The sequence below is a fragment of the Arachis ipaensis genome, chromosome B10, assembly GCF_059453495.1.
Source record: "Arachis ipaensis isolate K30076 ecotype BB chromosome B10, ASM5945349v1, whole genome shotgun sequence".
Taxonomy (NCBI): domain Eukaryota; kingdom Viridiplantae; phylum Streptophyta; class Magnoliopsida; order Fabales; family Fabaceae; genus Arachis; species Arachis ipaensis.
The window spans coordinates 106,764,774-106,788,579 of record NC_142435.1 but is presented as its reverse complement, the minus strand read 5'-3'; the positions used below and the strand labels follow the sequence as shown (position 1 = coordinate 106,788,579).

Here is a 23,806-nt window from a genome sequence, read left to right as displayed (position 1 = left end):
AGGATTGCCTTTGGCTTTCCGAAGCCTTATATCTTATCTATTTGAGCCTTGTTACCATACTGAGAACTCCCGATTCTCATTCCATACATATTTGTTGTTTTTCAGATGCAGGATGTAAGGAATGTGAATCTCTAAAAATTAATAAATAAATAATAAATTAATTAATTATGATCCAAAAAAATAGAAAATTAAATTTTATAATTTATAGATGTAAAAATATTTAAAATAGAAATTAAAACACTAATTTTAAAGATTTTGACCCAAAGTTGGGTCAACAGGCTAAACTGATTGGACTGGACCCAAGGCCCAACATATAAAAGCCAAATCAGCCTCTTCCTACCTTTTCATTCAGCCAAACACGCTGAGGAAGAGAAGCTTTGCTTCGAACCCTAACTTCCATTTTACTTCCAACTTTAATTTCATAAAACTTTCAATCCAGAGTTTCAATTGATGAGCCATTTGTTGCCACGCGTTTGTCTCATTAAGATCTTCAATTCTATCAAAACAAAGTAGTAAGTCTCTCTAATTTCGTGCCCAGATCTCTGTTCCTCTCTTTTTTACGAATTTGGTTTGGATTTTGAGTGATTTTGATGATTTTAGTGGTTTAGGTGCAATCTAACATTGGATAATTGTTGGATTTTACTACAATCATCAATGGATAAGGTAAAAAAATTCTAAACCCTTGTGATTTGTCCAATTTTGTGTATCCTAGTGCTAATTTAGTGAATTGTATGAACTATCTTGAGTTTATGTTGAATTGGAGTTGAATTGTCAAATTGGAGCACTTGGTACAAGCTTTAGGAGCTGGGAATCCAATTGATGAGGACTTGGAGAAGTGGAAGCTTGAGGGAATGGAGGAATTTGAGGTGTTTCGGGCTTAAGAAAAATCGGCCAAGGTATGGTTTTGGTTTCTCATAGTTAATGTATAATGTCGCGTGAAAACTTAGGCTAGTTGACTTTAGAATAAGTTGAACTATGTGAATTATTGATGTTTAGTGATCGTTGATGGAAATTGTTGACTGACTTTGTATGATGATATGTTGTGGTAAGTGAATGGTGCATGATGATAGAATGAGTTGTATATATTAGAGTATGAGTTGATGAATATAAAACGATGATATTTGTTGATGTTAATGGTGAATTGAATTGAGTAATTAGGTGTGGAGTGATTGAGAAAGGTTGGAGAGGTAATTGACATTGGTTCTGGTTATAGTTGAATTAATTTTGATTAAGGATTTTGGAAACTAGAGTTTTGGAAAAATTTGGTAAAAGCTAATTTTTGACCAACTTCGTTGGGCCATAACTTGGCTTCCGAATTCCCAAATTTTGTAAAACTTATTTTGAATGAAAATTGAATTTGTAAAGTTTATAACATTCAAAGAACGAACTAAAAACAATTTTTAACAAAATAGTTATGTGCTTTCGAAGTTGGGAATGTAAAACTGATTTTCTGGAACTTAGCAACTATTGCAAAATTCTGATAGGGATGCGTACAAAAACATGCACGCGATGTAGACCCTAGGCTCTGCCTATACATCCTGTGTACGCGGACATGTGCGTGCGTACGTGGAATGGACCAAATGGCAGGCCTGCGTATGCGAGCAATGCTACGCGATGTGGGGTTGTTTCCCAGCCCAAGGGCTCACATAGGCTGACAAGGGGGCATACGCGAGATTGTCCAATTTCACACTTCCGTGTACGCAGATATCGCACGCGTACGCAGAACCCTTGTTTTCTAAAAATGTTATTTTTAAGTTTCGAACCATTCCTCTAGCTTTCTAAACCTCTGTAACTACCATTTGAGTTTTCCTAGCTAGTGTTTAGGCTTTTGGGATGAGCGAGAGTGTACTAGTAAAATAAAAGAGGTAGTTTCTATTTTATATTTAGAGCCGGAGACTTAGGATTATAGAGTTCTGTGGGAAGGTTAACTAGAGTAGTTTTGTGAAGTGTACTAAGTTAATTAAAGAGAAGATATTGGAGCATTAGTGGAGATCATTTTGAAGAACTATATGTTCATTATAAATATAATACTGGGCATGTTTAATTTATAAATGTGACTCTTTGATCTCGAGCACTCTTTCTCGAAAGTGCGACTCCAGTGAGATGGTGGAAGATGAGGATCCCCTTCTTTGTTCCTCCTGGTATTATAAAATCGCCTCTAGTGAGATGGTGGGAGGTTAGGATCCCCTCCTTTGTTCCTCCTAGACATATGAGAATGTACCTCCTGGATAGACGCAAGGGTTGTGGTTCACCCCACTTGCTCTAGGTTGGTTAGTTGAGGCTCCCCGGGTAGATGCAAGGGTGTGGTTCACCCCACTTGCCCCAGGATGAGATGGTTTGAGCTCCCTAGATAAAAGCAAGGGTGTGGTTCGTCCCACTTGCTCCAGGTTGAGGTGATTGTGAGCTTCTTGGATAGATGCAGTAGTCTCCCCACTTACTCCAAAATGGTATTTATGATTGATATTAGTCTCCTTGGACAAACACAGTGACTCACCCCCACTGGTTCCAAGTTGAGATTTGAGATTCCTTTGAACTAGCCGCGCGATGGATGATTGATTATTTATATATATGCATATGTTTTAAGCTTTGCGCCGCTGGGACTGTCAAGGGTTTGCTACCAGACATGTCGGGTTTGGCTGGATAACCGATGATATCATCGGCCATACGACAGACATGCATCATGTGTATTTGTATGTTTTGCTTGAGTGTGCATTCTTTTAGTTTGCCTAATTGATTAGCCATGCTTATCTGTTATTTGTCTTACTTGCTGTAATTGCATCCTATCTGTATTTTCTTTGCATATCTTGTATGTATGTCTTTGCAACTGAGAGATCCCTCATGCTGGCAGAGGTGACGCTGAGGGTAGTTCCATCGGTGATTAGGAGGTTTGGGTTGACAGGAGGTGAAGAGTTAGATTAGAACTAGAATCCACCAATAGATTTCTAAATTTCTAGTTTAGTATACTTCTTTAAGTTTAAATCTGAATGTCGAAGTTCTAGGAATACCTCTGGCTTTTTTGGGACCTTATATATTATCTACGTGGACACTTTTACCATATTGAGAACTTCCAATTCTCATTTAATACATGTTGTTGCTTTTCAGATGCAGGACGTGACGCGCCTCGCTGAGCGTGCTGGATTTGCTTTCTTGGAAGCGAAGACTTATCTTTTGGGCCTTATTTTTTGTTTTTGTTTATGTAGTTAGTTCTCCACTTTTGTACCTTATGCTGTATATCCCTCTTAGAGGATTAATTTTGAGAAAACAGGACCTTACTGTTGTATATATTTTGTTGGGCTGTATTTGTATATATATATATATATATATATATATATATATATACAAATAGCCAGCCTTGGCTTCATAGGTTGAGTCTAGAACTTGATTATACTTATCTGTTGGAACTCTTTATATATATATATATATATATATATATATATATATATATATATGTCTTTTACTTTCCTGTATAAGCTTTCTGTCTTACTGTTTTTCCTGAGCGACGAATCTTCAGTTTGTTTTGATAGTAACCTTTTCTTTCAGGGCTCCTAGCTATATTACCCTTGATATGTGTGTGTGTGTGTGTGTGTGTGTGTGTGTGTGTGTGTGTGTGTGTGTGTGTGTACGTATTTTTTTGTTTTTAGAGGGCGTAGCACCTTGCCACCTTTGATTTACATCCTAGGCATAAAGCTCTGTGTGGTAAGATGTTACAAGGCACCTTGCTGAGCGTGCTGGAAACTTGTGAAAGCGAAGAACTACTTTTGGACATATTTATGTTTTGTACTTAGAACATATATGTATAGATACTCTCCATTGATGTATAAAACTTGTATCCTCCTAAAGGCCGATTTCGGAGAAACAGGCTTTTGGTTTATATTTTGGTTGTATTTTGGGATGTTTATCTATATCTCTAGCCGGCCTCTACTTCGCAGGTCGAATCTAGAGTCTGATATATAACTTGTTAGGATTCTATATCATCTATATATATATATATATTTCTTCTGCTTTTTGCCATAAGGTTTTCTATCGTTAACATTTTGAGTGCGACGCAATTTTTGTTTGTTTTACATACCCTTTTTCTTTAAGGCTCCTAGTTAAACTATTCTTCATATGTGTGTGTCTGTGTGTGTGTGTACGTATTTTGTCTTTCTAGAGGTCGTAATACCTCACCACCTTTGATTTACAACTTAAGCGTAAAGCTCTGTGTGATGGGGTATTACACCATTTGCTCTATCTTTACAAAATATTTTTTCCAAATGCGGATAAAAGGGAAATGGCTTCCCTGGAGAATACAAACTTACTCCTTTTTTCTAGAAAAAAAATAAAAGATCGTTAAAGAGGGACAGAACTAATTGTCTAGTAGAATAAAATTAAGTCAATCAAATCAAACATGTAAACTAACCTTCATATATGCAGCTAGGATCTCTTTGTTGTCCACAACCACACATTGCTTCGCATCGTCCCATCCAAAACCACTACAGGATGCGATATTTGTAGCAAATTGATATTTTTCTTTAAGCCTTTTAACCTTGTTTTTGCAATGAATTATTTAAAAGCCACCTCCTGAAAATCTCTCATTCATTTTTGAAGCAAGCTTCTCAAAAGATCCAGGTTTAAACTGACCTACATCAACTCTTCTTCCTTCACTGACAAGCTCCTCCATAAAACTAACAAATGTCTCGGTCTCTTCATTAGTCCATACATGTCTGTTCATTTATCTTTGCAATCTAGATTAACTCAATCAAAATTCAAGTGAGCATCCTAAAACATATGATGACATCATTGTAAACAAAATCTCATATTAGTTCAAATAAAACACAATACAACAAATAAACTTATCAATACGATATATTTAAAGTAAGTGGTACATCACTACAAGAAATTACCGGAATAGCGACTGATTTAGTGACCGATTTTTCGACTGATTTGGGTGGTCGCTAATAAGAAAATAGCGACCAACTTCGGTCGCTAAATGTTAGCGACTGATTTGTTAACAAGGCCACCAACCCTCACCAAAGAGTATCGGTCGCTAACAAAATTGATCGCTAATTTGTGACCAAAATTTCCGTTACTAAAGCGGTCTCTGAGTAAATCGGTCGCTAAATAGCGACCAACTTTTCAGTCGCTAAATCGGTCACTAATTTGTGACCAGTGTTTCGGTCTCTAATCCGCGACCGTTATTTTGGTCGCTAAATCGGTCGCTAATTTATGACCAACATTTCAGTCTCTAATTCGATCGCTAAGTGTGGACCTGTATTTTAGCAACCAACATTTCAGTCGTTAAATCGGTTGCTAATTAGATACCAAGCATTTTAGTACACAAATTTTCATGGCTGATCCTGATTTTTTAATTATCATTTTTACTAAATTTTTATATTTAGGCCATCAAATATTGAAAAGTAAACAACATAAAAGTAAATAATAACCAAAATAACATAGATAACAATAATAATAACACAAAATAAACAAAACTTAAACAATAAACAAAACTTAAACAATAACCAAAATAACATAACACAAAATAAACAGCACTCTTCATATTACTAATTACATCAATTAACAGAATTACGCTCAGATCCATCAACATAGCAAGTAAAAGATCGGTCTACTTTTTCTTGATTTTCTTATATACATTCTCGTCTAACATCTATATTTATCTATCTATCTATCATAAGGATATTCAAGATGATTTTCGGTGACCTTGAAATGTTGGGGATGTTGACCAGAGCAATGTAGATTCTATATTTTAAAATATCCTCTTTCAAGATTCTTCACCTACAAAATTCATAACAATGCATCTTATAAACTACATATTATCTAAAACTATCTGTCACAAAAAAGAATTTGATACATTTGTAATTTGAGGCAAAGGAAAGGGAGTATTAAACTCACCCAGTGAATTATGTCAAACTACTAATCACTCTTTAGACGTACATTCACCATCTTCATCCTCTCCTATATTTGTTTCTCTACCTTCTAGTTGAGGAATCAGAATTTTAAAATTAAGCTTTTTCATCATTTCTTAAAGCATACGGTTATTGAGTTCAAGTCCTCTTTCTGTCTTTTCCAATCTAGTTTTCAAATCATCATTTTCTTCTTGCATTTTCTTCATTATTCTTCATGTTCTGACCTTTGCAACCAATTGGATGACTGAGAACTGGAGCCACGATAACTAGATCTTTTGTTAATTATAGTGGATTCTGCTCCAAGTCCATAAATTCTTCCCTTTTTTACTCCGGCTATTTCACACCATACATCCATCTCATTTGGTACATTACTTCCTTCTTCAGATGCTTTTTGCGTAGCCTATTCTATAGCATTCTTAAATTTATCCTGCCAATATCAAAATCAGATCAATTATTACACGAGAAAATAAAAAGAATAAGAATCAACATACATGCAGAAAATTAAATTATAAATTAAGTGCTTCTTTGAAAACTAAAAAATAAAGCATGTTAAGTAACAATTACAAAGCTCAAAGACTCAATGAACTTGGTAAACTATTAGAGAATAAAGTTGTGACATAACTGTGTGAAACTCCAGCATTGAAAGTCTTTTTACTAACACTCCAATTTTCTGTGTGAAACTTAAAACCATTTACTATATACCAAGAATAATTGTGCACTTTTTTACTAGGACCCCATGCTAAGTGGTGTAGACTTTGATTCATTACTCAATTTCTGCTATCATGAATCTAGAAAATATCCAAAGTGTTAATAACTAACTAACTTACAAAAAATGAAAATATTTAACAAGAAATTCTAGGAAACTTACATAATTTTCAAACCAAGTTGAAAATTCTAATGTTATTCTTCGGTTGGTTTCATCTTGGCTGATATTTGGATTTTCACCTCTCAAATCTTTCACAAAATATCTAAATTTCATATAAATATACATATATATATATATAAGTACCTCGTAAATAAGACTACTAAATTATAAAAATCGAGTATATGGTGATCTTACTCGATGTATTGTTCAACTTCTTCACAATTAAGTAGAACATGTAAGTGTGCAGCAACCAACTCCTTATCCTCTAAGTATTGGCTCTTAATTATCTTAGATGCGCGTCCACGATGGTTGAATATTAATAAAGTTGGAAATTGAATATTGATGGCTCCACCATCATCATTCCAGGCCACATCAGTTTTCATTGATTGTACATGATGAGACTCAAAATAATAAGTGCAGAAATGTGAGGTTTCTTGACTCATGTATGCCTCACAAATGGATCCTTCAACATGTGATTTATTTTTAACCATTCACTTTAATCTATTCAAGTACCTAAAGCAACATAACATGTAAGCATAGAGTGGCAGCCATAAGATTAAGATTAAATGACTAAGAGCATTGAATTAAAGTTATACCTCTTAAATGGGTACATCCATCGATATTGGACTGGGCCTCCCACTCTTGCTTCATATGGAAGAAGAATGGGCAAATGCTCCATGCAGTTAAAAAATCCTGAAGGAAAAATTTGCTCCAACTTACATGTGGTGGTGATAATATTTTGCTCCATCAACAATAAGTCATCCGCGTACAAAATTGTGGAGCACAAATCCTTGAAAAATTTACTTAATTCGGCTATAGGCTTCCAGATTTGGAGTTGAAGATTGACAAAGGCAATTGGTAACAAACGTTCCATGGACAGTCATGGCTTTTCATCCCAAATAGTTTCCCTTCTCGAATATTTATGCATCTACGTAAATTAGAAGCATATCCTGATGGGTTAGAAACGGATTCCAACACCTAAACTCACCGGCAAGTGTACCGGGTCGCATCAAGTAGTAATTACTCACAAGAGTGAAGTCGATCCCACAGGGATTGATGGATTGAGCAATTTTAGTTAGATGGTTGATTTAGTTAAGCAAACAGTTGATGATTTGAGTGAATTGTAACCAACAGAAGCTAAATTGTATGAAACTAAAAGGGAGAGGGAGAATTAACAGAAAACTAAAGTGCAGAAGAGTAAATTTGCATGAAACTTAAAGTGCAAGAAAGTAAAAGAGCTGAATCTTAAAGTGCAAGTAATGTAAATAGCTGAAACTTAGAGTGCAAAAAATATAAATTGCTTGAATAGTAAAGGGGTGTGGGATGCTGGGATGCAAAATTTAACAATAGAAAGTAAAGAAGATGAAGTAAGTGCAGTAGATCTAAACAGAAATGGAAAATTTCTTGAAGAACAAAACAGAAAGTAAATTCAGCTTAATTGTAAAAGCTAGGGAAGGAATGCAAGATCTCAAGGGCTCAATGAGACTAGAAAATAGGTCTAGATCTCAATTCCTTCCTTGATCCAACAGAGAATAATTTGCAGAAGAAATGTAAATGGAACAGTAAAGAAAACTTAGATCTAATTGTTAGAACAATTGAGAAGAGAGGTAAAAGGTGATTCTCAAACTTAGAATCAGTGAAGCTCTTCAATCTCAATTTCAATTTTGAGAACAGATAGCAAGAATTGCAGAAGAAATGAAAATGAAGACAGAAAGCTAAATCAAATTCCCAATCCTTTAGAATTATGCAGAAGAAAATAAAGATGAATTGTAGATCAAAGATTGAAACAGAATTCCTTCAATCTCAATCCAAAATTCATAAACAGAAAGTAAGAAATGCAGAGGTAAGAATAAGGAAGAGAGAACTCAGCTCTCAGTCCCAATTCCTTAATTCAAAGCTAAAAAAAACTCAAAATGAAAGAAAGTTCAAAAGTGAAAGTAAAAGTTTGTTCTCTAACTCAAACTAAGTCCTATTTATACACTTTCTATTTTTTATCTTCAAAATTTGGAGTGGCCTTTTTATTTGGTGAAAAATTGAGTCCAATTTGGCATTTTAATTAAAATTTGAACCATGGTGCTGGCTCCAGGGAAGCGTTCGGTTAACTAAACCAACTGAGCGCTCAATTTCTTCTTGCTTGGGCTCATGTCAAGCTCCAGGGGGCTGCTCGGTTAATTGTGGCAACGCAGCGCTCAATCCTTGCCTTTGGCCTTCAAATTTGGTGTGTGATAGGCACTCAGCATAGCGCTCAGTTAAGTAACTTAACTTAGCGCTACAAGCCTTGCACAAGGTACCTTCTTCGAGCCTTGCTAAGGCCACCCTGGCTCCTCTATTTGTTGAACTAGCGCTCAGTTAAAGGAGTTAACTCAGTGCTCTTTGCTTGTGGAGAGAACTCCCCCTTCGAACCCTGGACAATGCAATTCGGCGCCAATTTCCTTTCAAGGAGTAGCGCTCAGTTAAAACACCTAACTTAGCGACCTTTCTTTGCTTTGAGTGGAAGCTCCTCTTCGAGACTTGGTGAACTCATTGTGTGGCAAATTTCCTTGGCAAATTGGCAATGTAAGTAGCGCTCAGTTAAGAAAGGCAACTAAGCGCCCTTTGTGCTTGTGCAAGGTTCCCATGTGTGCCTGGTTCGAGCCTTGGTGGATGCATTTTGGTTAATTTCCTTGCCAAAGCCTTGTGTTGCTCCTTCCTTGTGTTCCCCAGTTCGATCCTTGCTGGCTTCCTTGCTTGGTGTCGCCCCTTGTATTTCTCTTGGTTGAGGCACGATAAAGGTAAGTGAGTTAACTAAGCGCTCCTCATTTTGCTTGCTTCCTTGGGCGCTCAGTTAACTTTCTTAACGCAGCGCCATAAGCCTTGCCCCCTTGGTGCACCACGCTTTTGTTTTCTTAGGTCACGCTTTTCAAAGCGTGGCCTAAGGTCCAAAGCGTGTTTTAACTTCAAAAGCATGCCAAAAATTCCTTTTTCCACCGTTTCTTCACCTACAAGTAATCAAAACAACCAATCAAAGTATCACCAAATTCACAAGCTTTATAAATCATTCAAAAACTAACTAATTCTAGCTTAAACCTCATGATTTAGTGTCAAATAAAGGATGATTGATTGATTCAACAAAATCATGCAAATTCACTCCAAATCACTTACTTACAATGCAAGAAAGTGCATAAAACCTAATGAAATAAGTGAGAAATGCTTGAAAAACTAGCATAAGATGATTTGTCATCACACCACCAAACTTAAACCTTGCTTGTCCCCAAGCAAGCACTAAACATAAGAGAAAATAAAATAAAACAGAGAAGTATGCATGTCCTTATTTAGCAAATAATTGAACTTAGTTCATGGGGTTTTATGCAGACAATGGTAGTTCCTTTATTACTTGCTGACAGATAAGAAATGTTTCCTTAAAGGTTCACTAGAGTTGCTGCTATAATTCCTTAATTTTGCTTGATCCCTTGCTTGCTTTTCCTTTCTTTACTTTGCTTAGGAAAGCTTATTTCTTAATAGAGGCTTGGTGGCAAATGTTGCAGCAGCCTTTTGGCTAAATTTTGCTCAACATTTCTTCACCAAAGACACATGGCTCACAATTTCTTCCTAGGAACATTGATGCCCAGCATCTCTTTGGATTACTAAATGCTTTGTAACTAGGTTGCTCTTGATAGTGGACTTTCAATTGGCAATCCCAGATCAGTTGATCTAAGTGGCCAAGTTTTGAAATACTCCTCAGCACCTACTTGTCCAAGCATATCCCAGTACAAAAACACCACAGGCATATGTCTTAGGGTCCAAGCTATTGGTGTCTAGCCATATTATTTGTTTCTTTGCCAATTCTTGGCTTTTCTTTTTCTTTTTCCTTCTTTGTTTGTTTCATTCTCAAGGGACTTTCATTAATTAACAGACTTTATAGCAGCAAACCAATTCACACTTCAAAGAACATGTTATTATGCAGCTTTTGTTATTTGAGCTAACCATTAAATAAGACAAATACCACCACTAAATCTTCATTCTAATTTCTACAACATTGGACAATCACTTTTCTAAATCAAACATTTTTCTTTTATTTATGCAGAAAGGAACAAAACAAAATTCAAGCTAATGAGGGATGACAAGCACAATATGCAAGCTAGCATTCTTAGCAAACATCTCCACTTTGTACTTAATTGAACACTTCAGCAAGACATATAGGAATTTCCAAATTAAAGTACTTCAAAGCAACAAGGATTAAGTGTCAATACAACCTGTTGGGAATGTCTTCTCAGCTTTTCCTTCTGTCATCATTATTTCTCTTTGTTGTACTTCCTTGGATGATGATGTAGATCCCTCTCACAGATTGAATATTTTCCTGCATAATCCTTACAAGTTGCTTGTTTCTCAAGCTCTTAGGCAACTGGTTAATGTGCAAGAATTATTTTGTGGGCTTTTGAACTTACTTTGGTGTGTGAACACCAAACTTAGTCCCTTGCCAATGTTTCTCATGCATCAAATTAACCATATGTGAAACCCTTTTGTCTTTGCTGAAGGTTATAAGACTAAAAACTAGAAGATAGACAATGGTTCAATGGTTTATCTGATTGCTTGGAGCTAGCAACCCTTCATGCAGAAGGTGAGAATGTGTTTTTAAATGAGATTTTGGTGGAACACCAAACTTAGCATTCTTCACTCTTCCTTAAATTGTTTTGGTGTGCAACACCAAACTTAGCTCCTTGCAATACAGACAAAACCACTCACCTTTTTATTGAAATAGCTATGAAAAGAAAGCTACCTCAGGTTGGGTTGCCTCCCAACAAGCGCTTCTTTATTGTCACTAGCTTGACATCCTTCATTCTTTGATCATGGAAGCTGAAAATCATGTTGCCTTAGATTTTCTCTTCTCACTGTGAGCTTCCTTTCCTCTATCTCTTCTTGTGGAACTTCTTTGTGGTGTTTTTCCTGGATAATGGCTTCTTTTTCCATAGTCCTCTCACTTTTCTCTATGATTGCCTTCCACTTCTCCCACTTTGTAGCTTTTTCTTTGTTCCTTGGGTGGTCTTGAGTGGCACTAAGGGATGCATTTGGTTGATTCTCACTCATTTCTGCAATTTGTTTAGCCATTTATTCCATTTGCCTCTCAAGATTTCTGATTGAAGCTTCTTAGTTTTTACTTGTTATGGCTTGATCTTTCCTTGTTGCTTCCTGATCTTGTCTTGCCATCTCTTGATTTTTCATGAATTTCTCCATCATTATCTCTAGACTTGAGATTTTTTGGAAGTCTGGATTTGGTTGTGGTTGCGTCAAATGAGATGGTTGATGAAAGTTATTTTGGGAGAATTGTGAAGTGTGATGGGATTGGAAGTATGTGTGTTGTGGTAGTGTGTAATGGGTGTTGTTGGTAGGGGTGTGTTTGTGCTTGTTTGTGAAGCTGCGGCTGTTATAATTGAGGTCCCTTGGTCCTTGATTTTGATGCTCACCCCACCTCAAGTTAGAATGAGTCCTCCAGGATGGGTTGTGTGCATCACCATGGGAATGGTATTGGAACGAACTTGAGGTGTTATTTGGAGATTGCACTTGCTCAGGACTTCGTTTCTCATAGTTGAATGCCCCAAAACCTTTTTCAGATTGATTCCATCCGTGTGAGGTTTGAGATTGTCTTTGTGCATTCACTACAACAATTTGCAGCTCATTGATTTTCCTGGCCATCAGTTCTATTTGTTGCTGAAGTTGTTGGTGCATCTGCTTGTTTTGGGTTATGATTGCATTTGCTACTTCAAGTTCCATCACTCCCTTCTTTTGTGTGAATGGTTGCACTTCTGCTTCCAGCCTACTGATTTTCTGGGCTGGGTTATTGTTGGCCACTCCTTCTAGTGAATCAGAGGGGTTCCCTTCCATCTCCTGCTTCTCTTCTCAATCTTTAAAGTATCTCAAGATCCGAGGGTGTGAAGTCATTGCTTCTTCCTCCTGGCATAAGTTCAGCAACACAAACAGGGCACTCTATAGCTTGAGTGCAGTTAAGATTAATAGAGACAAAGTCTCGAACAGTTAGTGTCCTTATTAAAAACAAAGAAAGTAAACAAAAATAAAGAAAAAGTGCTTAATCTAGACCATCACCTTACTTAGTCATTGTCAATCTAAATCAATCCCCAGCAACGGTGCTAAAAACTTGATGGGTTGGAAACGGATTCCAACACCTAAACTCACCGGCAAGTGTACCGGGTCGAATCAAGTAGTAATTACTCACAAGAGTGAGGTCGATCCCACAGGGATTGATGGATTGAGAAATTTTAGTTAGATGGTTGATTTAGTTAAGCAAACAGTTGATGATTTGAGTGAATTGTAACCAACAGAAGCTAAATTGCATGAAACTAAAAGGGAGAGGGAGAATCAACAAAAAACTAAAGTGCAGAAGAGTAAATTTGCATGAAACTTAAAGTGCAAGAAAGTAAAAAAGCTGAATCTTAAAGTGCAAGTAATGTAAATAGCTGAAGCTTAGAGTGTAAGAAATGAAAATTGCTTGAATAGTAAAGAGGTGTGGGATGCTGGGATGCAGAATTTAACAATAGAAAGTAAAGAAGATGAAGTAAGTGCAGTAGATCTAAACAGAAATGGAAAATTTCTTGAAGAACAAAAAGAAAGTAAATTCAGCTTAATTGTAAAAGCTAGGGAAGGAATTCAAGATCTCAGGGGCTCAATGAGACTAGAAAACAGGTCTAGATCTCAATTCCTTCCTTGATCCAACAGAGAACAATTTGCAGAAGAAATGTAAATGGAACAGTAAAGAAAACTTAGATCCAATTCTTAGAACAATTGAGAAGAGAGGTAAAAGGTGATTCTCAAACTTAGAATCAGTGAAGCTCTTCAATCTTAATTTCAATTCTAAGAATAGATAGCAAGAGTTGTAGAAGAAATGAAAACGAAGACAGAAAGCTAAATCAAATTCTCAATCCTTTAGAATTATGCAGAAGAAAATTAAGATGAATTGTAGATCAAAGATTGAAACAGAATTCCTTCAATCTCAATCCAAAATTCATAAACAGAAAGTAAGAAATGCAGAGGTAAGAACAAGGAGGAGAGAACTCAGCTCTCAGTCCCAATTTCCCAATTCAAAGCTAAAAAAAACTCAAAATGAAAGAAAGTTCAAAAGTGAAAGTAAAAGTATGTTCTCTAACTCAAACTAAGTCCTATTTATACACTTTCTATTTCTGATCTTCAGAATTTGGAGTGGGCTTTTCATTTGGTGAAGAATTGAGTTTAATTTGGCTTTTTAATTAAAATTTGAACCATGGTGCTGGCTCCAGGGAAGCGTTCGGTTAACTAAACCAACTAAGCGCTCAATTTCTTCTTGCTTGGGCTCATGTCAAGCTCCAGGGGGCCGCTCGGTTAATTGTGGCAACGCAGCGCTCAATCCTCGCCTTTGGCCTTCAAATTTGGTGCGTGATAGGCATTCAGCATAGCGCTCAGTTAAGTAACTTAACTTAGCGCTACAAGCCTTGCACAAGGTACCTTCTTCGAGCCTTGCTGAGGCCACCCTGGCTCCTCTATTTGTTGAACTAGCGCTCAGTTAAAGGAGTTAACTCAACGCTCTTTGCTTGTGGAGAGAACTCCCCATTCGAACCCTGGACGATGCAATTCGGCACCAATTTCCTTTCAAGGAGTAGCGCTCAGTTAAAACACCTAACTTAGCTCCCTTTCTTTGCTTTGAGTGGAAGCTCCTCTTCGAGACTTAGTGAACTCATTGTGTGGCAAATTTCCTTGGCAAATTGGCAATGTAAGTAGCGCTCAGTTAAGAAAGGCAACTGAGCGCCCTTTGTGCTTGTGCAAGGTTCCCATGTGTGCCTGGTTCGAGCCCTGGTGGATGCATTTTGGCTAATTTCCTTGCCAAAGCCTTGTGTTGCTCCTTCCTTGTGTTCCCCAGTTCGATCCTTGCTGGCTTCCTTGCTTGGTGTCGCGCCTTGTATTTCTCTTAGTTGAGGCACGATAAAGGTAAGTGAGTTAACTGAGCGCTCCTCATTTTGCTTGCTTCCTTGGATGCTCAGTTAACTTTCTTAACGCAGCGCCATAAGCCTTGCCCCCTTGGTGCACCACGCTTTTGTTTCCTTAGGTCACGCTTTCCAAAGCGTGGCCTAAGGACCAAAGCGTGTTTTAACTTCAAAAGCGTGCCAAAATTTTCTTTTTTCACCGTTTCTTCACCTACAAGTAATCAAAACAACCAATTAAAGTATCACCAAATTCACAAGATTTATAAATTATTCAAAAACTAACTAATTCTAGCTTAAACCTCATGATTTAGTGTCAAATAAAGGATGGTTGATTGATTCAACAAAACCATGCAAATCCACTCCAAATCACTTACTTACAATGCAAGAAAGTGCATAAAACCTAATGAAACAAGTGAGAAATGCTTGAAAAGCTAGCATAAGATGACTTGTCATCATATCCATCTGTCATTTTAATCTCACTAACCCATTTATGAACTGTCCTTTTTTTTGTTCCATAGAGAGAGTGAATTTTGCTTTAGGTTTCATGTATTTTCCATTTGGTAACAATTGCAATTCCAAATCCTTCCGTCGGCAGAGTTCCTTCAAATCCATTCTTGCCTTCACATTGTCTTTAGTCTTGTCTTTAATGTCTATTACCGTATTAAAGACATTATCAAAGACATTTTTCTCAATGTGCATCACATCAAGATTATGTCTTAACAAATTGTCTTTCCGATATGATAACTCCCAAAATATACTTCGTTTTGTCCAATTATGAGAAACACCAAAACCAATATATGAACAAGATTCACGTTCTATACTTCTTGGAAGATTGCAAACACTTTGCCAAACCTCCTCGCCTGACAATCTAACTGGAGCTTGAGCTGTCACAACTCGATTTTTCAAGAATGAAACCTTATATCTTCGGTATGGATGATCCAAGGGAAAAAATTGAACCAAGAGCATTTACCACCATGTTTTAAAGTAAAAGCAATTGATTGTTTCTTACAACACAGACATGCCAATTTACCTGCAGTGCTCCAACCCGATAACATGCCATACGCAGGAAAATCGTTTATAGTCCACACGAGTGCAACTTTCATAAAAAAATTCTTCTTTTGGGATATGTCATATGTAATGACACCTTCATTCCATAACAGTTTCAACTTATCTATCAACGGTTGCAAATAAACGTCTATTTTTCCTTGAGATTATGGGGTCCTGGAATTCTTAAGGTCAGGAACATATATGGCGTGGTCATGCATAGTTCTGGTGGAAGATTGTAGGGAGTCACAATTACAGGCCAACAAGAGTAAGGGGTAGCTTGATGACTATAGGGGAAAAATCCATCAGCACATAAACCTAATCTCACAATCCTTGGTTCAGCTGCAAAATTCGAATGCTTGAGATCAAATTGCTTTCATGCTTCCCCGTCCGATGGGTGACATAGTACTCCTGGTTCCCTCTGTTGTGCACGGTGCCAACTCATATGTGGATCAGAACCCAAAGAAGTAAATTTTAACCTAGGGATAAGAGGCAAGTAGTACATCCTTTTCACTGAAAACTCCTTATGTCTTCCATTCACTATTTTTGCATCATACCATAGTGCACCACAAAACTTGCATTCCTTTAAATCTTTGCAATCTTTTGCATAGAATAACATGCAACCATAAACGCAATAATCAATCTTTACTGAAGTTAACCCAAGTTTAGAAACTATTTTTTTAGTTTCATAGATGTTTTTTGGAATTACATTATCTTTCGGGTGGGTCTCTCTCATGAGTTGAAGTAGTTGATCGATAGATCAATGAGAAATATTTCCTTCGAATTTAATTGTCATTAATCTAACAGCAAATGAAAATTCAATGTGGTTTTCACATCTTGGCCATAAAGGCTTTTTTGATGCATGCAGTAAGTCATAGAAATTCTTAGCATCAACATTTGGAGACTTCTTATCCTCAGAATCACCATGGCCTTCAAACTCAAACCCAGTAAAAGCTTCATAAATTAGCTCCTCCGTCCTATTAGGGATCTCACATAAGGTTGGACTATTTTCTCCATTATTTGTCCAAAGCCAATAATCAGGAACAAATCCTTTTCTATATAGATGGATTATTACATCTTCAGATTTCATATAAACCTTGTTTTTATACCTAGAATAAGGGCATCTAATTTTTCCACTTGACGAATCTGTTGATCTCTTAGCAAAGAAAATACATTCTTCTACCCCTTTTGTAAATTTACTAGTTAAATCCTTTCGACCAGGTCTTAGTCTATTGTACATCTAATTACGACTCTAACTCATATTCATAACCTGTCCCATTGTAATAGTGCATCTTAACTAAATGTATGAACAAATCACATTTTATGAACTACAATAAAACATCAATTGATAAACAATTAAGTAAATAAAAATAAAATACCTTAACTCGTTGGATGTCCTTACACAATTACAAATCTTGAAAATAGAATGGAAGCTATACAATCAACTTCAAAACTAAAGAAAAAGATAAAATAAAACACCTACTTAAATTTATTATAAATAAATAGATGCTGAAAAAACTTTTTATTATAAATAAATAAATAGATGCTAAAAAAACTTTTTATTATAAATAAATAAATTCACACTTCATTATCTTTAAGATAAAAAATAATAAATTCTGTTGATATAAATATAATTGTACATGAGTATTACTGGATAAATTGTCTTGATTATAAGAATTATAGGTTTATAGGAGGAGTCCACGCTAAAACAGAGGATAAAGTAAATACTCCATTGACAATAGGAACCAACATCACGATGGAAACAGAAACAATTCATGCGACCTCAATCAGATATGACATATTTGTTCTGATTCCTTGCAAAATGGAAAAAACATAGATACAATTTGTATACTTCCTCTTCATCAAAACAGAATATCTTTTTGATAAGTTCATATTCTCAGCTTATTCAAATTACTCATATATCAGACTATTTCTGACATAGCAAAAGTAAATATTCAGCAGAATGTATCCCATGGAGTTACACAAAAGCATCACACTCCACCAAAGGTTCTCCAATTAATAAATTAAAACTAATTTACCTCATTAATATCTTAATACCATTAAGCGACAAATTTGAATTTAGACGAATTATGCTTCAGCTAGATTATTTATTCTTATCTTAAGTAACAACTAACAAGGTTATCTTGTGAACTTGTCCTCCATACTGTTTGCATTATCCTTCTTGTTTTGTGAGTATTATTTCTTTGTTTATCCAGAAAAAGAATGCTTTAGCTTGATTAAATTATCTTAAGTGGCACTAACAATCAAATTGTAAGTCTATGACTAAACACAAAAAAATGTAAGATCTAGAATTTTTGAAAAATTATTACATACTGATTTTAAATTATATATTTTTATTTACAATTTTAAAGTTCATAAATTATTTTATGGCAGATAATTAAAAGTAATTTTAATTAATTGAATTTAAAATAAATTAAGATCTTTGTCCAAACTCTATAATTTTGAATTATTTTTCTATTTACTATTTAACGTCTTAAAAATTCAAAATAATAATGTTTGGATATTTATATTAGAATTTTAACTAATTTTATAATTTTTGAATTATTTTTTATATTTAAAATTATAAAATTAATAGCTATAAAATAATAAGATTTTTATAGGATAATATTTTTATAAATAAATATTTTAGGTTTTATTAATAAAGAAAATTAGTTATACCGTAATATATTTTTAATTAGAGTATTTAATTGAGAATCAATTAATATACCCATAAAAGATGAAAACGCTAACATATGTACCTATACTAGATAGAAATTAAACTTGTACTTACGCAAAATGTCTTTTGTGTGACAAAAATATCCTACGTGGCACTCTAATTCTCCAAAGATAGGATATTTTTGTCACACGAAAAACATCTTAAATGGGTACAAGTTTAGTTTCAATTTAATGTGGATACATATATCAATGTTTTCATCTTTATAGATACAAATGATTATTTATTTTTTAAAATAATTTTAAAAATTAAATTAAATTAAATTTAAAAATAAATACCATATAACCTAAATTGATTTAAGAATTTTCAAACACTAGTTAACCCAAAAATCTAATTCCATACCCAAACCCTAATTCTGATTAAATCAATTTTTCCCTTTCTGTCCCAAATGAAACCCTAGCTGCCACCCTCACCCCCCTTCAGCCACCGAAACCCTTTTTCCCAAAACCAACAACAGCAGCTTCATGGAAGGGGAGAGAACTAACAGAGAAGAGGAGCAGGAGAGGGGGGCTGCGCCGGCGCTACTGGGTCTCGCCACCACCGCCGATGCCGCTGAAGTAAGGATACGCCGAGCTGCTGCACGCGGGGAGCCATTCTGTCGCCTTGCCCTGCCCAGTTGAGGCCGCCGCTGCTGTTCACGGGGTCTTCTCCGTCACGGATCGGAACTGAGGTGAGAGAGAAAGAGACTGACAGGAGGGCATGCGCGCGAGAAGGGAGGAAGGCCTCGCAAGGAGCGTCGCGCCACCGCTGCTGTCCGTGCCGTCGCCGTCGCCACTGGTCCACCTTGGAGCCGCCGTCGAAGCTGAACCACGGAGAGAGAGAGTTCGCGAGTCAGAGAGGGCTGCGAACCTAGAACCGCCGCGCCCAGTCACGTCATCGCCGTCTCTGCCCAGCGCCGCCACTGGTGATGGATTGCCGAGAAACTACGCCGCCATCGCCGGAAAGACACTGTCGCCGCCTCTGCCGCCGAAAACAGCCGCTGAGTCCTCTGTGTTGGTAAGCTCTAACCCTGCTTCAGCTTCTTTATCCGTTAAGTTCTCCATTACCATGAGAGTTGTTGCTAAAGCTGTCTGTGCTAGGAGTTTATCGCGAGTTGCCGCCGTTTTGGTCACCGGCTGTGACGTTGATGTTGCCGGAACAGCCACTGGTGCTGCCGCTACTTGGTTCCCTCGAGTTCGGTAAGCTTTTTTGTTTTGAAGAGTCCTTTAATCGCTGCTCTGTTATCTTACGCTAAGGTTTTGTGGCGCAAATTGCTATAAGTTTGAGTCTCAGTTATTATATGTTGCGATTAAAGTTGCTGTGGTTATTGCAAAAGTAGCTTGGAGTTGAGTTTTAGGGTTGAGGCGAAAAGAACTCTGTGAGGTGTTTGGGCTGTGGTTTTGCGTATTGAGGTAGGGACGTTTTCAGAAAAAGCATATTTTATATACTGGAATTATTATATATGGATATTATGTGATAAAATTGTAGCCTTGAGTGATTGTATAAGTTTTATGTGATGTTGGTTGTCTTGGATGAATATGAATGCTTGTGCGACTGGATTATTATTCGGTTTGTAAAGCAGACTGTTATTGAAGTGCTTCTTTAAAATCGTTTCTTAAAAAGTTGTTGAAATCAAGTTTAATCTGTTGTAAAGGAATTGAGTCCGAATTTGTTTTCTTGAAAGATGAGAATAATATGAATTTTCGGAATCGGTCTAATTTGAAATTGATTTGGTTTTGAACCCGTGGAAGGGGTTGTGGAATGGTTTGGTTGGGACTCGGAAAGGGTGTCAAAGTCCAAGTTTTAGGGGAAGTGCTGACGAAATTTCTATAAAAACTTTAGACTTTATTTGAAAAGTTATTTAAAAAGGTTTGGGATTTGAGAAATTGTATTATTTGATTTATTAAGAAAATAGTTATGTTTTTGAGTTTCATTTACTTGAGAAAACTATATGTCTTGAGTTCGATTTACTCAGAAAGGAATTACTTTACCATTTTGAATCACTGAGGAAAAGTTCTATGTTCCAAGATTGATTTTTAATATAAAAAGGGCTTATGCTTTTAGTTAGACTTAAGGATTTCGTTCAGAGGAGCTTTTAGTGATTTTGAAGGAAATTGGATTCTTGATTGAATAATTGCGTTTATGACATTTTGGAAGAAGTCAAAGAATTGGTTTTAAGGAGGAACCTAAAAGTGGTTTTGATTTAAATGAATCGGTTCCGTTTCAAGTGAATTGGCTTTGGATTGGGTTGGGACTTGTGACTTTATATGATCCGGTTTTATAATAAACTCTGTTTTTATTTACTTAAACCAAGAATCTATGATTTTAAGAGTTTCAATGAATTTTTAAAAAATTGAGATAGGTTGTCCTTCTCTAAAGTCTTGAGACTCTCCTGAGAAATTTCTATTACCGAATTCAGTTTTGGGATGATTGATTTTGGGAGCTTTCATAAGAGATTTTTAATTTGGCCTAGTTGCCGAATTGTTTGTAAGTTTTAGAAGGATGTTGTGGAAATGTGGCTTGTTTTGAAGGAGGAGATTTCTTTTGAGAAAGATGGCTTATAAGCTAGAAGTGATTTGAGAATGTGGATTTTGAAGTTAAGATTGAGATGAATTGAATTTGATTTTCAAAGAAAAGTGCTTTGAGAAAAGTGATTTATGGCTTGAATGATGATTTTATGAGTTTTATGATATTGGATGGTGGAAGTGCTATTATGTTATGAGCCGGAATGGCTATATATGATAATGAATTATCACTATTTGTGGAATATATTATGAACCAGAATGGCTGTATATGATAATGAACCATGGCTGGTTGTAGAATATGTTATGAGTCAGATGGCTGAGTATGAATATGAATGGTTATTGAATTGATAAAGTGATTGTTGCACTTCCAATTATCTGAGATACGAGTTTCTCTGGGTAGAAGCAGTGGCTAGCCACCACGTGCTCTAGGTTGAGACTCGATACTCTGTTGACCATATGTCGTAAGTGTGGCCGGACACTGTGAAAGTTCCGGATGAGCTCGCCCCCGTGAATATACACCAGTGAGGGTGTTGGATGTGAATTATGATTATGACTGTGAATAACTCGAGTTGGGGAGCACGACAGAGGGACAGTCCAATGGTTAGCTACCAAGACTTGTCGGGTTGGTTTTATAACCAACAAATGAGACTCATCAGCCACTAGGACAGGCATTCATCATATGCATCTATGTGACATTGTTCGAGTGTGCATATTGTACTTGGTTTACCTTTGTGATTAATCGTGGTTAATTGCTAATTGTTCTACTTGAAGTAATTGTTTGTTTGTGTTTGAACTTTCCTACTTGTGTTTGCGACTGAGATTCTGTTGGACCGTAGTGATTGGTTATTGTTTGGACTGTTTGGGCCTAGGGCCGTGGTTGATCATGAGATGGGCCGAAGGCCATGTTTGGTTAATGTTTCTGGTTTAGAAAAGTATGAAAAACTAATCTGGATCAGCATAGATAAACCTTTTGAAAGGCCTTTGAATTTTTAAGAAAAGAACAATTTCCTCTTTCAGAAAAGATTTTAGAATTTTCTTTATAGTAAACCTTTGCTTTTGGAAAAGTTGCATAAGGCGGTTATTAATCAATGTAACGATTTTATCTCGCGTATCCTATTATAGTAATTCTGCAACCCTATAGTGAGAACTCTTTCGAGGATGATGTTCTCACTCTCCTACAGGACTTTTCTTTTTCAGGTTATGGATGACGAAGTTTGGAAGAGCTTATTTCTTTTCTGTTAGACGATATTTCTGCATTGTTTTAGTCTTATGTTTCCCTCACCTTTAACTTTGCAAGTTTTGTAAGAGGGATATGATTTTAATATGAGATGCTTGTAAATTAATATGCTTGTAAATTAATATGATTTTTTGAAAGTTAGGGTGTTACAAAAAACAAATAGAATGAAAAGAACTTACAGTTCACAGTGGCTTATCTTTATGGTCAATAGCATTGTTTGAGACTTTGAGCAGTTGTTTGACATGCTGAAAAAAGAGAGATTTGATGTGTGACACTCCTAAAAAAAATGAAGTCAATAGAACCATTTTACACATAAATTTAAAATAAAATAATGAAATAAAGCAAAATATGATGATCTTGCAAGCAACAACTTTTCAGTTCAAATCATCACAGACAAGTTTAAAAATAGGCATCAAGCTGAGGAATGACATCACTGCATTAACACTTGGTAATACAAAACCAGTTTCTTTCTTTTTAAACTATGAGAATACAGAATAACTAATCTCATTATGATGAAATCTTTCTATGCCAATGCAACACAAAAATGACAATGTTTTCAAAATGCAAAACTTACGAATTGTTAATTGTCGGAGACGTAGTAGCAAATAAGTTCCTATGACACATACATAGTAAGAAAACAAAGCTTTTCACTAAATTAGTGCATAAATTAAATCTTAAAATTCAATAATAAATACAAATAACAAGTACAAGGGTACTACTTACACTTTTCCAGATTGACATTGCTGCTGATTATCTTGGTTGAAGTTATTATATGAAAGATCTCTATATACAAGGCATAGAATTTCATTCAGAATAAATGGGAGAGGCAAGAAAATAATGGGAGCTGCTCATCAAACACACTATAGAGAAACCATTTAAGAAGTAAATTTAAATGATAATATATAAAATAATAAAAAATTAATCATAGATACTATGCATTGTGTTTAATTAAAAACAACCAATCAAAAAGTAGTATTTGATGAAGAAATTATTACAAGCTGGTAGCATCACTCGGCCATGAAGGCACTGATCCGTTGAGAAGGTTTCCAGTTAAGAATCTATATTATTACAAGAAATCAAGGAGATAGATGATCAATATAAAGATAGAAATCTACATTATACAATTTTCAATTGAAGCTAATCGATATATCTACCTTTAACCTTTGTATGTATAAATATTATTATTTATTACGAATAGGCATAAAATTATTAGTAATACTACTCTCATCCAAATTCCAAACTAATTATTATGAATAAGCATAATCAAATGTGAAAAACGAGAGCTTATTTTTATTTTTTGGAGTAAAGATCATTGATTTGCATGTTAGAGAAAATGTTAGTCAAACTTGGAATACTTGTACAATTTTTATTGTCGATATGCAAGGAACGATTACAGTAATATATTCAAATTGAACAATGGAAGCAGGGATAATTGTTCATGTGCAAACAGAATGGATCAACAAGCAAATATCAAATTGAACAATGGAAGCAGGGATAATTGTTCATGTGCAAACAGAATGGATCAACAAGCAAATTCAACAAGTTAATCTCCCAAAATCAACGGAAAAAAGAA

At 35.7% G+C, this 23,806-nt stretch overlaps 1 protein-coding gene and 1 pseudogene across 3 annotated transcripts; one reads left to right on the top strand and one right to left on the bottom strand.

Annotated features, from left to right (window-relative positions):
* Window positions 1-6,472: 6,472 nt before the first annotated feature.
* LOC148581215 (uncharacterized) lies at window positions 6,473-16,998 on the bottom strand (annotated as a pseudogene).
* Window positions 16,999-18,821: 1,823 nt separating this feature from the next.
* On the top strand, window positions 18,822-22,393 carry LOC107622287 (uncharacterized). 3 transcript variants are annotated; one of them, XR_015907452.1, is made up of 3 exons: window positions 18,822-19,488; window positions 19,572-19,670; window positions 22,194-22,393. XR_015907452.1 is itself a non-coding variant. In XM_088509220.1 (2 exons), the coding sequence occupies exons 1-2, from the start codon at window positions 19,192-19,194 to the stop codon at window positions 19,611-19,613; spliced, it is 339 nt and encodes a 112-aa protein (XP_088365346.1). In that variant the 5' UTR covers window positions 18,822-19,191; the 3' UTR covers window positions 19,614-20,449. The 3 variants fall into 3 exon arrangements, 1 of the variants encoding a protein (XP_088365346.1); XR_015907451.1 differs by having other exon boundaries at window positions 22,178-22,393; XM_088509220.1 differs by lacking the exon at window positions 22,194-22,393 and having other exon boundaries at window positions 19,572-20,449.
* Window positions 22,394-23,806: the final 1,413 nt, after the last annotated feature.

Coding starts and splice junctions, on each gene's coding strand:
- LOC107622287 (XM_088509220.1), top strand. CDS start 19,192: ATGCGCGCGAGAAGGGAGGAAGGCCTCGCAAGGAGCGTCGCGCCACCG. Junction 19,489..19,571: donor CCGCTGAGTCCTCTGTGTTG/GTAAGCTCTAAC, acceptor TGTCTGTGCTAG/GAGTTTATCGCGAGTTGCCG.